The following is a 15,193-nucleotide window of genomic DNA, read 5'->3' as shown; positions in this document are numbered from 1 at the left end:
TGTTGCAGCAATTCACATGCAATCTAGTAAATTACTAGAAATGCTGTGTGCTGTATGGTACATTTTTAAAAGAACAAACTTAATGCGCGTATGAGACTACACATTGAAAATTGAGATTGAAGATTGAAGATTGAAATTTGACCCATCAGGCAAAGAACTTTTAGCTCCTTTTGTTTCGATTGGTCACACACATTTCAATCCTTAGTCTTCAATTTTTAATGCGTAAGCTGATACGGGCTTAAGGATCGCGAAAGTATCTCTCTTCATTATCCTGAGTTTCTTACTTTCCTCGCATGAGGTCTCTATAATTAGTTTGTATTTGGACCGTCACTTTGATATATTTATAACCAAAATATGGCAGAGAGAGGTGCACATTTGACAGGAACTGCATACATAAGACCTTCTATTTTTGAAATTATTGCACAGAAGTCACTTTCTTCTATTCTTGAGCCGGCTTTTAAAAAGATTCTTTCGGTACATTAATTTGTTTAAAACGTTTTTGGTAATACATTTGTAATGCTACTTTTGGCAAAGAGTTTATTTGGTTTAAGGTTTTTAAGATACATCTTTTTTTCAATTAGAGAGCCTATTTTCGTTAAAAGTTACAGAATAAGGGACTTTTAATGCTATTATCGTTATTATTTTTTTTGGTGATTTGTTAGTGACCAAATTACCTCTTTTCCAACTATAATTGTAACCAATTTCTCTTTGGTAACAAATAATGAATTTAGTTATTTTTATTATTTTTTATACATTTGGAACTTATTTAATTAGCACTCAATGAATTAATAATTATTGGGTATGTTTTGTGTATATTTTTGTATCTACTAATCTTTAATTGTTTACTGAGAGATTTATTCTGTTGAAACAGTCAGTGCTTTTTGATAGTAATATGTATATTAAATAAAAAAGCACTGGGAAGTACTACATATGAAAAGTTATTACACTTTCAAATATCACTTATCAATGTTTTATTATGGTCCTAACATATTACATGTGATTTATAATATATAAAATAGAACAAATCTGCAAATTTTCTAACTTTCTCTGTGTTTCATTATGTTTACATTTGCTATGCTTTCCTTTTTAAAATCTATATTTAAATTATTATTTAATATTTACTTTTTGCATATGCTGAGTTATAAAATTACATAATTATTGACACTTGTCAATCCATTATACTTTTTCATTTAAAATTATCTAAATTTATTTATTACTTTTATTAAATATTTTACTAAAGAAATGTTAGAAGTATTATATATTATATAATGAAGTAGAATAGAAGTATATTATATAATGTTAGATTTATTGTTTATAATATAAACACATATATATATACACATACACAATATATAAGACAGTATATTGCACACTCGTCAGAAAAGCGATAAAAGTAAAAAATATCATATATAAATATCATATAAATTCAAAAGAGAGGAAAGAAGGAATTGCGTTAATAATAACGTTTCCTATTAATAATATTATGAATTAGTGTTTATCTCAAATTCTGTCGCAAATTATAAATCGTCTGAGGCAAGCTTGATTTTACGGAAAATAATTTCACAAAATAATTATGCTTGATTAAACAATCATTTAAAAGTTAATAAAACGTGCTATTTCTGATTATTTATATTTTCTATTGCAAGTTCTAAATTGCATTCATATATTTAAAGTTTTTAATAAAATTTTTTAATTTTTTTAGTTTCTTGTGTCATTCAATCCTGAAAGATATGGACACGTTCTTCAATGGGCAGATGAAGGTTACTTAATTTTTAATGCAATTCTTCAAGAATATTACTTAAAGAAGTATTGTAAGTATTTTTACATAATATAGCATGTTTAATATTATAATTATTAACAATAATACTTGACTATAATGTATATGATTCTTTCTAAAGAGATAGAAATCTTATCATATGTAATTGTTTTTTCAGCTGCATCATTTTCCGAAACATTTTATGGTTTGAAGCGTGTTGCAGTAATTGATTCTAAGCTTAAAGGAAAGCTACCATATAAACAGCATTTATTATCATTGATATTAATCGTGGCATTGCCATATTTAAAAAATAAATTAGTGAAACTCAGTTTGAAGTATAGACTCGAAGAAGCAGAGGGTCGTGAATCAAGAGAAGTAAGTTTAATACACACAATGCGTATAATTTTTAAATCATAATCACAAAATATAAATATTAATGTTACAGAGAAGGCAGACGTTTTTCCGTAAATATGTTGTCAACGGCCATTCGATCTTTTTTGTAACATATGAATCTCTCGTGCTGTACTATTATATACTTTACGTATCCGAGAGGTCAATATATCCATCACCCTTGCTAAGACTGCTGTCCGTTACGCTGACATACGCTGATCCGCAGTCTGTTCTTAATAGCGCAGATTTATTAAGGAAGATAAAAGAAAATTCATTTACCGTTGATGACGGATGGAATATATTTCAAAGAATCGTCACTGGATCTTTCGAATTAGCAGCTTTCGTCTTGCAATTTTACTCATGGTGGAGTCAGGAAAATTATGATACAGACATTATGAATCTTCCAGCTCCACCACCTCCAAAGGTAAAAATGAATAGATTACTATACTTAAATTAACAATTATTTCGTGTAATATCAAAGTGATTTGAGTTACTGAAAAAAAATACAATAGGTACCAACTGTGACGCAGCAATATAAAGGAATTTGTCCACTTTGCCATAAGATCCAACATATACATACAGTACTTATGGTATCTGGGTAAGTGGGTAATATTTGAATATGTAATAAGCTGTGTTAATTAAACTTTGCCTTAAATAATTTATAATTCGCGACAGAATTCAAGATAGGAATTTGCTTACAACTTGATATACTAGAAAATAAAATCTGAAAGTATGGATAAATTTTCATCTCAAATTCCGTGCCGCGTTAAATCGTCTGAAGCGAATCTAAATGCAATATAAAATTAACGCCTTTAATTTTTTGCAGTTATGTATTTTGTTACCAATGCATTTTATCAGAAATACGTAAAAATAAAAGATGTCCAGTAACACACTATCCCGCCAAGGAAGATGATTTGATACGTCTGTATATAGAATAATATATATTGTTGTAATGTGTTACGCTTTTATATATTTATAATATTAATAATATATATGCAAATAAAGGTATTGGGGTATTGGAGAAGTATGCCAATTGGCTGTAATCACGTTACATATCGTTCCAGAAAGCTATTGTTATGAAATTACCATATATTTTATATACATGAATAAAAAACTTGTTTTTGTTTCAAAATAATCGATTTTATTTTAATGACTTTGCAGCATATTAAATGGCAAGGTACTTATAATCATTAGTATATATCTATAACATAATTTTTACAAACTTACATTTAGAATTAAAAAATAGTTGCTTAAATTTTCAAAGTCATACCATGACAGAGTCACAATATAATAATGACACAGTAAAACGCTGAATCAGGAAATAACAACAAATAACATTCCAAAGTAATTTAAATGTGTTAATGCATAATTCTTTGAACATCGGGCTTTTAGTGCTTCAAGCGCTTAGAATAACTAGTAGCTATATACAAATTACGCTATTTCAGGAAATAAAATTATCTAAAATAAATTGTACAATATAATAAGGCACATTTTTTTCTTAAAAATACGTAATACGTAATAGATATTGATTAATCATATTGAATAGAATAAAGATACAAAAACAGATTCTAATAACGCCAAATAATTTTGTTCTTGCATGTAATCAAATGTCAATTTCTTCTCTTTTTAATTTTAACTTTTATACATTTATGAACATAGTCTTGAAAAATACAACGGAAATATTCATTTATTGAATACACTATTATTTCTGATATCGATAATTAATATATAAGGTCACTTTATGATTAAAACTTATACATACACGAATGTAACTATAAAATTCTCCGATTACGACAATAAAAAATTATAAATTCAAATTAGAAAATAATTTTCTGTGTTCTATATTTCACAGTATTCACTCTTTGCCGATTAATTTATTACTTTATAACATTTTTACATTAAATAATGGAAGTAACGCATTTTTTTCAAAAATGCTTTACATCAAAGTTGTAGGATTTAAAGAGAGAAAGCTACACTGATAATGTTCAATTTGATATTGAACGAAATTTCACATCCGACGAAAATTATATCCAAATCAAAACTATTTCGATCATTTGTTACTTTTTGCGATGGGATTTTCTTATTTCTTTTATTGTGCTTCAATAAATTTCCAACCGTCAAGTTGTCTGAATCATGCAAATATTGTTGAATAAGATAAAATTTTTAAGTTGCCTCGCAAATAGTTTATTAGCACTTTCGTAAAATATTCAATTTGAGAATTGTGTAATTATATTGTGTATGTAATTATATCAGAAAAATGGTTAAGCATTAATAGTTTGTATCAATCATTAATTATATATAGAACATTGAGCATTGTAAAACGTGGTAATTAATATTATCATTTTTTTTTCTATCTAACTTGCAATTAAACAAGAAACAGATATCGCAAATTTCGAGACCGATTAATAACTAATAAGCTGAGCAAGTTAGTCTACAACTATTATATTTACAGGTACGGATTTTCCCGCAATATTCACTATATTGATTAATGTAGCTTTTGATTACAATCCAATGCTTTCAAATGAAATAGAATGTTCGAATTTAATTTGGCTTGTGTCACAGACATTTTTAAAAAGAATCACATAACATATTTAGATAATTAAGTCAGATAATTGAAGAGTTTAAATCAAAGTTTTCATCGATATCCATATATATGTCGGAAATGTGTTGTGCCAATGCTTAAGTTGTTACAATAGAATGTTATAATAATATACACATGAATCACAGATAACACTGCAGATTCAATCTAAGGATGCAGTGAGATAAAAAAGGATTCCATATGCATACGCAAAAGCAAAAATCCTTCTTGCATGTACTACATTCATTATATGGATAATATAGAACACTATACATTAGATGTACGATCTGTATAAAAAATGATTATAAGCTATAGATAGTTAATAATTAATATATTCAATTTATATTGCTTTTATAGGTTGAATATGTAGCTATTGAGAACGTTTAGTGTCATGAATGGCTTAATTGATTTCTAGAAACAAATTTATAACAATGTGCAAATAAATTGTATTTTTATAAAAATATAACTATTTTTAAGGCTTTTAGGACACACGTTCGTTGACATATATGGACACGCCTGACCTGCAGATTTTTGCATGTCCATTATTATTATCATACATACTTTCTATTATGGTAAAAATATTTCGTACACCACTGAAAACAGAAAGAAAGAAACATGTTATAATAATAACTTTATACAAAAAGATGCTTTTTTTCTTGGAAAAGTGAAAATGATTTCTAACGTTAAGAATGTAATACTGTATTAACATTTCAGAATATATTTGCTAAATACACACAAAATATAGCAAAATATAGTATAGTAATAAAAAAAGCTACTGAAATTTTACAATAATATACATTAAGCAAAACCGCACGTATGTGTATGTTTGTATGCATGTATGTGCGTGCGTGTGTGCAGCAGATTGTTTTGCTTTGTTTATTAATGAACACACATGCATACTCATATATAAAAATTAACTGAATATTTATACAACTTGATCTACTATTTTGTATGCCATTAACGGGTGTTACGGCAAGTCTGGGACTGTATATTTTTTAAAAAGCTGTGTTGCTAAAAAGAAATTAATTCGAGATTCGAATATGACATTACAATTCGATCCAACAGAGATGAAACATCTTATAATATAGTATACGCTTTAGTATTTTATAATGGATACGTACGTGTGTCCGTGTGAGTTTGTCACTTTTTAAATTCAATCGAATTTCATTAGCAATATGGAGTTTTGTCTTCTTAAGAATTATAACTCTTCGAAGAAGAGAACTCTAGCTTTAGTAGTTCCGGATTTCACTTTTTTCAGTGTGCTGTATTTGTTCTCACCGAGTCGGACTTGTTCTTCGTGCAACTGATCCAGTTCGCATTGCTTCTCGCCGACTTTCAGAACTTCAATTTCAGAACGTAATTCTCGCAATTGTTCCTGTAAATGTTTACTTTTCTCCCAATAATCTACCCTTTCCCTTTCAATCTCTAACGAAAGCTGGTCGACATCTCCGTCAGCGATAAGATCGTACGATGTTAAGTCAGATGGTAAAGGCTCCGCGTCTAGTTGCAGAGTCTGGAGATCCGCTTGCAGATCTGATGGAAGCACTTGTGTCGAGGGAAACAGATTTGGCACAGGCTGTCGACAAATTGTACGAATAAATAAACTGACATAATGTGTAAATATGTATACAACAGCTAAGATACTGAAACGTGCTACATAAATAACTGAAGATATTTCTCTCTTTGTATCATTTTCTGAATAAATATTATAAAGATATACTTACAGTTATGGTAGCTGTGTAAGCATTTCTACTGAGGAACTCTAGTAGCTTTTCTTTAGCTTCTTTTTCGGCGATTCTTGCGCGCAACAGTTCGTCCTTCAACTTTTCCGCTTCGGCAGCCCTACGTTCTGACTCTTGGACCAGTCTTTCTGTTAATAATTCAGCTTCTCTAGTTTTTCGTTCCAAATGAACCTTCTCTTCTTCAGTCTTCATATTGTTCAGTCGTATACGCGTAATCTCCTGTTCGGCTTCTGACGCTTTCTGACTTAGAAGCATTGCTTCTTCTTCAGCTACACGACTTTTCTCAGCTAAAAGATCTGCTGTCTCTTCAGATCTTCTCTATAAAACAGAAAACTAGTCAATGAGTGTATACATTTTATATAGATTAATTCATTGTGTTGGAATTACATGCTGCAGGTAAGATGATCATCGGCCAAAACGTTTCGGTCAATTATAAAGCTTGTAAATATTGAAGATAGTCTTGTAATTAACCAAAACGTTTGCAAACACATTTCTTGACGCAGTTATTATTATCGGCGCGGACAATTTGTATCGACTCAGTAGCTTACTTGCTCTTTCCATGTAAATATAATAGTTTATAGTGACAGTGAGAAGAATGATGCAAAAAAACTATTTCTATAGGAATGCAAACAATGCTTAGCATTACATAACTTAGGATGCTTTGAAAAATATATCGTTGAGAAATCACAGACATTACCAAAAAAATTATTAATTTTATTTAGATATTATATCTGTGTTTTTGTTCTATCACAATTCTGACTAGCTCATAAAATACTATTATAAAAAAACATCTTTATTTCATTTCATGTGATTCTCGAAAAAAATCGAATATCTTTTTGTTAGCTCTGAGCAGTCACTTAAATCGACGCATGTGGCCCACGCAGAATCTAATGAAATGCCAACACAATGCGTTAATTTATATTTTTTCTATCTTAATGGTTATTATGTTGTATTCTTCATCAATAAAATATCTTACAAGAGCTTCATTCGCAAGTCGTATTTCCTCCTGGTATTGCAAAAGTCGCTGTTCCATTGCAGCTTTATCTCTCTCCGCCGCTTCTCTTAATTGTTTTTCTCGTGCTAATTTGTTTCTTTCAATTTGCCTCCTACATAAAGTCATAATCATTTGTAAGAAAAATTCAAATAATTGAATACAATTTGAGATTATTGCCGAATTAAATTAAATACTCTTTAATTCTTTCAATATACATAATGGCACATATTTCGTTTTGTATCTTGTTTACAAGAATCTAAGAAGTTAACGAATTTTATTTTCTTAAATTCTCACATTATACATTCTTGAAATATATACGAGCACTGTAATAAATATTTACTGACCTTGACATGTAAGAGGAACATGTTTAAAACATGTCTAAATGTCACTTCCTATAAAATTGGCAAAAGAAAAGGGAGCATCTCTTGTTAGAATTATAGTAACGATTAAGCAAGCCAAATTACAAAAACTGCATTTTAATTAACACTGCAATATTCAAGTTAGAAACAATAATAATCGTTTAATCTATGATATTTACAATGTTTTTATATATACTTAATCAATCATTTCAACTTTTATACTTTTATAGAAAACATTAACAATTTTATTAAACAAATTAAAATTAAAATTTATAGATTGTATATCTATAATACATCTTATAAAACAAATTAAAGGTATGTTATTGTTAATATTATTATTATTAAGCTTTATTACCGTATTAAACTCATCTCTTTGTATAAATTTTTTATAATTAAAAGTAATTAGACTTTTCTGATGATAATTTTAACTATTATCAATTTATGGAAAGTGAAGTCTACTGTTTATATACAGCAAATAAAATTAAATAGTATTTGCTAAAGTTACAATATTAATTAAAAAATTGAATAACATATGAATTAATCAAACATTATTCTGAATACAAACACGGAATAATTCAAAACAAAAAACAAAATGATTTTGTTAAAAAAAAATATACATTTACTTGCCTGGATTTCTCTTCCTTGGCTTGTGCTTTCATTTGTTGAACTTCCATTGAATCCGGTTTGCGTCTCCTCATAAATAGATCGTGATTGCCAATACACAGGTCCAGGATCTTAACAAATAATACGTGAGCAGCTTTGTCAACTTTATGTTCGTCTAACCCTAAAGTTATCAAGCCTTTCACCCAGCTGCCAACACCTGACTGTTTCTTTACCAGTTTATTCATGCGAACTTTCTGCGAGAAGAACACGAAATTTGGTGATGTTTTCTCCACAGGCTTGATTACGAACTTCTTGTCGTCAAAGCTAATGTGACGAATTTCCGACCATGTAAATGTAGTCTTCGGTGCTAGTTTGTTCTCTTTTTCATAAATATTCAATCCTAATGCTGTTACTCCGAGCCAAAGATCAGTTTCCTTTTTATTCTGTAAAATAAAATAAGTTTATGTGAAAAATTCCATTGACATTTTTTTCTCTTCAATAATGTCAATAAAAATTTATTTAAATAAAGAGACATTAAAACATTAAAAACGAATTTATTACTGATATATTGACACTTACGCTAATAGGAAAATAATTTACGCCATACATATCGAGATCTTGAGCGATCTTAAGGTATTCCATTTCTGCTTCATCTCTGGACATGCCACGATGATCGGCATACCAAATTTTTATTCTATCTTCCCACATTTCTGGAGTCATTTGATACTGGTCTATTACCCTCTGTGGAAGCAAGTCTTCGCTGGCAAGCATTCCAGGACGATATGACATTTCGTCATAGTCACCATACTGATATGTAAAATAAAAAAAAAATTTCTTTCATTACAAATATAATTTATAATAAATAGTAACTTAAATTAAAAAAAGTGTTTATTATGTGCAAATTTAGAATAATTTGTTTATTATATTAGTTTCTTAATATTTTTTATTCATACTTATAAAAAGAGAATAAAATAGTTATTTAAATTTAAAATATAAAGTTTAAAAAAGTACTAGAAAAAAGAATTATATAAAAAAATTATGAAAATAGCAAAGCAAAAAAATGAATGTTTGAAAAAATATTTAAAAATTCCATAAATACTAATAAAATTCTCAAAGAATTCCTTATTTCTTTTATAAAAAAAAAATTTTTCCAAGAATTTCAGATTTTTTTAAACAGTAGAGATTTTGTAGAACAAACAATGATATTTATACATAGAAAATATGTTGGAATAAGATAGAGATATGGATCAAATCCAAAATTCGTTATTTGCTTTAAAAATAGAATCCTATTTAATAGGTATGTTAAAGTTTTTGGACTTGATCCATCATCTCTCTAAACTGACATTTTCATTCAAAATATATATATATATATAATTCAACAAACATGCAAACTCCTTAAAATTTTTTGCAAAAATTTTCCAGTATATTATATTAATATAAATGCACTTAATGTCAATGTTATATATTAATGTTATATATTTAAAAAAAAATTCATAAATAAGATGAGTTCAGAATTTATGTAATCTAATTAAACTATATGTATTTATTATATCTAAAATGGACTTGATAAATTGTTTTACTTGTAAATTACATTTCTTAGGTTATAAATTAATACCTTTGCTTGGACAGCATACGAGGCTAATAACACAGAAGCCTCAGGTGGGCAATAAATGTCCATGGACAATATAGCTTGCTTTACTTGTAAGAAGAAGAGATGTTGAGTGACTTCTTGTACAAGTTCTTCAGCTACATCCTCGGGATAAAATTTTGCTAGGAACATGAAAGGTGTTGTCGGCTGTTGTGAAATGCCTTGATCTTGAACTACAATTAATATGTATCATTATAGTGAATTACATTAGATTATATTACATCTACAGTTTATATAATTAACATTCAGATATCATCCAATAATAATTACCTTTTTTGTCCAATTTTAGCCAAGAGATAAAACCTTTTGCATCCTCATATTGTAATCCAAAATACCATGTTTCTCTTAAGCCTATCGTACGACATACCAAATCGAATAAATCCCTGCCTGTTGATCTCCACTGAAAAAAATATATCAGCTTGCAAACAACATCAATGGACAAGATATATAATAGTAACTCTAGCATAAAATACAAATCACTGACTTCTAGATTGAATTCAAGTTCTGCATCCAAAGTGCAGACTTTCACAGGGAAGGATTTCCCTGACTTTTTTCTCCGGAATGGTGACATCTTACTTTTCACAGTTCGACATCATAAAAGACATTCAGTGATCGCGAAGGCCTTTATTGAAAAACCACAAATTATGATTCACGAAGTTACCGAAAAATATTTCGTCACAATATCGACATTCTTATAATCCATTCGTTGAAATACATCAAAATAACGAATAAACAAAATAACCTTACATATTTGTCTATAAAATAGTCTTCAATATAGTAAACATCAGTTGACGTGGGCTATATAGTTTATTGAGATGTTTATTTTTCTTCACATCTGTGTGTTCACGTATCACATTTTATTTGACTCGTTAATTTCATACATAATCGCGCATTTAATGTCCTTTGTGGTATAAACCACACTAAACTACACACACACACTGGAATGGGCACTGCAGTGATTCAAACTCGAGCCGGCCAGCACCAAGAGCACCGTGGTAGAGGAGGTCACATATCCAAGCGAAAACCGCTTATGTCACGCGTATGTACAAAGAAGTATTATTTGTGGAAGTGAGCGGACGTAGGGCTATCGCACACAAAATGGCATAACTGCATGTGCATAGCATAAGACCGTCTCGACCAATGAGCATCTAGCATGAAGGCGCCATATTGATATGCTATGCTATGTAAATCAATATGGCGCTTTTATGCTAGATGCTCATTGGTCGAAACGGTCTTCTACTATGCATATGCAGTTATGCCATTTTGTGTACGATGGCCCATACTGTTTTCCGTCTCTTTTCTACCAAGGCGACGTTGCGCGCTTGTTACGTATGAAATAACGTGAAATGCTTTTTCGAGATTTACAGTCTTGTAAAAAGTAAGTAATATTGATATAAAATATCTCAATATTATACATTTGTATGAATTATTAATACGAGTTAACTGCGATAAAAATAAGTTTCTAGAATATTAAAGAACGTTTAATATATTATTTTGTTATTAGTTTACTATGCAATATATATTTGCATATAAGATCATTTTGCAGCCGTCGATCTGTGTGCAACTGGGACTCACTCGTTTTATCATGCTATGTATTATCGTTGCACGATGATTACCAAGTGAGTGTTATTTTTATCTTAAGCTTGACAAGACGACGTTAGATGGCACATATTGTCCGTCAATCGCCATGTTGGTTCAAAGTCCAAGATTGACTGTTGCGTACGTGCGTACTTTGTCCCGACGAGACGCGCATGTCTGCAGTGCGTGGCCGCGACGGTGGGGCGATCAGCTGTACGTACCTAGCCTCCCCTCACTTGGAACTCCGTGCTGCCGAGCGATAGTACGCGTTTCGTTTTCGTGTGTAGGTTTATCCGCACATATACGACGTTGTGTTAGCCGCAACGCTAGCGCCACTCGATCGAGCGGCCGGAAAGCGATTCGATTTCGCGACTAAGCCGCGACGGCGAAGAGCGGTTAGTGCGTGTGGCATTCCGCGCCGAGAAATGGAAGCCGACGAGACGCGTATGGTGTCCGGTACGAGAGCGAGTAGCACGTTGCCGACCTCGCATGTAGTTGCGCGCGAGCCCGTCGCAGTGACAGCTGTGTCCGTACGTCGCTTTTGAAGTTTGTTATGACAAAGAACGTATCGCCGGGCACGATCGGTCGCCGATCAGCCGCGTATCCGATTGGATAAATCGCCGTCGACATTGTCATCGTTATCTTTTTGTCTTTACCGCCGTTGCAAAATATTCGCGTCGCGATAGAAAAAGTGTTTTTTTAGTTCTACTGTTCTCTCGAGCGGAGAGAGAGAGAGAGAGAGAGAGAGGAAGCCGCCGGGTGACGGCGGGCGATTAACACGGGAATTCGACGGTTGTCGAGGGAGGCGTATAATCGCGAGGATGTGGTGCCTCGTTAGTCAGGCCAACTCCGTCATCCTCGAGGTGCAGGTCGACCCGAAGGCCATCGGCCAGGAGTGCCTTGAAAAGGTTAGTGTGCAATCTTTGTTCTTGTTGACCAAAAAACGGAACGTCTCGAGCACATAACGCCAGATGCGACAATTATTCTCGTTCGACACGTTTTCGATGCAAACATCGGGAAGTCACTTGGTGACATTTTACAATGTAATTATAGTTAATTTATTCCCGCCGCATGTTCTGTGTTTATATCGACTACGATATTCATAGACAAGCTTGCCGCGAAATCGGCTATATTCATACCACTTGTCTCGATGCGCCAATTACATGTATCTCGCGCTGCTCGGAATTGTTTCGTGTTTTGAATTTGCTTTGTATTCATAAGGAAATATTTGACTTGTGACATCTGCTTCTTTTAACTGAGGTTAATTGTGTATAAGAAAAAGTGTGACAGAAGATGGGCTAATGACTTATTAAGCTCGTTTTTACTAACGCAGTTTAAAAAATTAATCTCTAGTAATATTCGATTATAACGAATCGTAAGACTTTTTAATCTGCATTGATAGAAACATTATTCTAGTAAAATAATTCTTAATACATTTTGAGAGTCAGAAATGCGTTGTAGATTATGTTAACAACTCAGCATATTTGACTTTGTTTTTTTTTTTTTTTTGAAAAGAAATGTGCTTTTAAAGCATACAAAATGTATAGCGTGATGTGTATTGTTCTTCAATTCTTCGAGTTTTATTTCTCTCACAATTAAAAATTATTTGACTTTTGCCGCAAATTTTAACATATATTATAATGAATGCTGTCATGTATTATTGATTAGAGCGACTTTTGAACGTTATTCAACCTACGATTAATTAAAATTCAGTCAAAAGAAGTACGTATGTGCATGAAGTTAAACTATTCCCCGTCCTTGTCGGAGCGAGTCTGGATGATTCATCGTTGAAACTCTTCGCCTGGAGAATTTCCAGCGCGATTCAGGTCGGGACAATTGTGCATGCTGCAACTCGAAGGGAGTGCATCCTCGTGTTGTGCAACACGCAATACACTGTTGAACTCGAAGAACAGGGAGATTCGCGATTTCGTGTAAAAGCGCATAATAGCCAGGTTAATGATGATGATTCGCGTATGCAGCATCAGAACTGCAACTTGTGTTGCAGGTGAGCGAAAAAAGTAATTCACCGTTTTTGCTTTATCTCCATTTGGACATAAATTGATATGCAGATTACATTTCCTGGGGATTTGTAGGCCGTTGTGCTTTTAACTAGCGTTGAGACTGCGCTTGATCGCTAATTGCGCACTCATGTCTTTTCAATGGCTTCCGTGAATTCGCGCTCGAGTGAATCGATGCAGTGCGTTGATAGCGATGAAAATCGACGCGCGATCTATGGTGGAAAGTTTCGCGCACACCGGCAGAGTTTATCTTAGAACGCCACGGGCGTTTCGTGTTTCGGTTCCGAGAAACTTCGTATTCTCGCTTACTTGCGATTTTCCTTTTTTTCAATCCGTCAATACCGATACAATTTCGGATCAATGTACCGTGTACTCGGTTGTCTTTTTTTTTACGTTAATTTTGAAAACAACCCGACTGTATTTTGTAACGTAAAGCTTCTTATCGATTTATATCTGGACTGAAATCGGTTTCGGGAAAAGTCCTAGAAACATATCCAACTTGAATTGCCGAGGGAACCGACGAAACATATTGGACTTGTCTCGTTATTATCAGAAAAATACACTTGTTCAAAGCTCGGTTATAGATGCAGCTGACTTTTCTGTTTACAGAGATTTGAAGTGATAAGAGAACATATCTGTTTTAGTCTTTACTCCCGATAGTAGACAAACATTACTCTATCTCGAGAGTCTTTTCAGTGCGTTGATGTTGATATGTTAATGTATGTACATACATAATATTTTTCACGTACTAAAAATAAATATCGTTTAACTCGGCGTCCCATTCGTTTCTATATTATTCAGCTCACGCGATGCATGTCCGTTATCTGTGTCTAAAAATCTTAGCGCTTAATTAGCGAACGTTTGATTTATTGTAAAGATAAAATAATTGTGATAACACATCGAGAGATTCTCCTTTGTGTTCGGGCTTTAATGAGCTAATATGTTTTGCATTGCACGAGCTATGCCGTATCTTTCACGTGTGCAACACATGCCGTGAAAATATACAGTCGGCGCGATATGGGATTTCAGTCTCTTAATACTGCCGTTATCGAGCCGCGTTTTCGAAGGAGCTTCGAAGGTTTTTTCGAAAAAATCCGTTTCTGTAATCCTACACTGCCTCTTCGGAGAAACTCCCTTCGTGCAAGGGTTTTTTCTTTTTGCATTTTTCGTTTTCTTTATCGAAAGATGAAGCAGTAACCAAAGACTTGTACGTAGCAGCGTGGAATATTAAAATTTTCATTAGAAGTATGTGAAAGATGAAAAATAACTTTTATTAGAAATATAATGATATTTCGTTAAAAGATTAAAAGACTGATAAATTGTATTTTCTTAAATTTATAGGGGTTTTAAATTATTACTATGATATATAGCCTTTTTCTAAATGCGCTAGCTCCGAAATCATATTTCTCTTTTGACAGAATCTTCATAAAAATATCTTTTCCTTCGCGCATCTCGTCTAGCAAGAGCGTCGTCCGCCGTGCAACTCATTTCGTTTCCATTACACACTCCTTATGCTTCGATCGACTC

General features: G+C 32.0%; 3 protein-coding genes across 5 annotated transcripts in view; 2 read left to right on the top strand and 1 right to left on the bottom strand.

The window, feature by feature from the left end:
* The first annotated feature begins 291 nt into the window (after window positions 1–291).
* Pex12 (peroxin 12) lies at window positions 292–3,281 on the top strand. The gene is made up of 6 exons (XM_012367111.2): window positions 292–474; window positions 1,703–1,811; window positions 1,935–2,131; window positions 2,202–2,570; window positions 2,659–2,744; window positions 2,973–3,281. The coding sequence occupies exons 1-6, from the start codon at window positions 355–357 to the stop codon at window positions 3,082–3,084; spliced, it is 993 nt and encodes a 330-aa protein (XP_012222534.1). The 5' UTR covers window positions 292–354; the 3' UTR covers window positions 3,085–3,281.
* A 202-nt stretch (window positions 3,282–3,483) lies between these two features.
* Mer (ezrin/radixin/moesin family protein merlin) lies at window positions 3,484–11,110 on the bottom strand. Of its 3 annotated transcripts, XM_012367109.2 has the most exons (11): window positions 10,818–11,107; window positions 10,555–10,692; window positions 10,341–10,470; window positions 10,038–10,243; window positions 9,002–9,229; window positions 8,656–8,865; window positions 8,447–8,553; window positions 7,443–7,572; window positions 6,449–6,784; window positions 5,846–6,300; window positions 3,484–5,317 (listed from the first exon to the last, which is right to left on the bottom strand). In XM_012367109.2, exons 2-10 carry the CDS (start codon window positions 10,639–10,641, stop codon window positions 5,923–5,925), a joined length of 1,812 nt encoding a protein of 603 aa, XP_012222532.1. In that variant the 5' UTR covers window positions 10,642–10,692; window positions 10,818–11,107; the 3' UTR covers window positions 3,484–5,317; window positions 5,846–5,922. The 3 variants fall into 3 exon arrangements, with proteins under 3 accessions (XP_012222532.1, XP_012222530.1, XP_012222531.1); XM_012367107.2 differs by having other exon boundaries at window positions 8,447–8,865; window positions 10,818–11,110; XM_012367108.2 differs by lacking the exon at window positions 3,484–5,317 and having other exon boundaries at window positions 5,771–6,300; window positions 8,447–8,865; window positions 10,818–11,110.
* Window positions 11,111–11,869: 759 nt separating this feature from the next.
* Window positions 11,870–15,193, top strand: part of dnr1 (defense repressor 1) — a 143,435-nt gene continuing 140,111 nt past the window's right edge. Inside the window, exon 1 of the mRNA XM_012366887.2 lies at window positions 11,870–12,556. Coding sequence (XP_012222310.1) covers window positions 12,470–12,556 — 87 coding nt within the window. The 5' untranslated portion in view covers window positions 11,870–12,469. The remainder of the gene's footprint in view (window positions 12,557–15,193) is intronic.

This window comes from Linepithema humile, chromosome 4 (genome assembly GCF_040581485.1).
Source record: "Linepithema humile isolate Giens D197 chromosome 4, Lhum_UNIL_v1.0, whole genome shotgun sequence".
NCBI classification, from domain to species: Eukaryota; Metazoa; Arthropoda; class Insecta; order Hymenoptera; family Formicidae; genus Linepithema; species Linepithema humile.
Note: the sequence above shows the minus strand (reverse complement) of the source record. Positions and strands in the feature narration are given on the sequence as shown.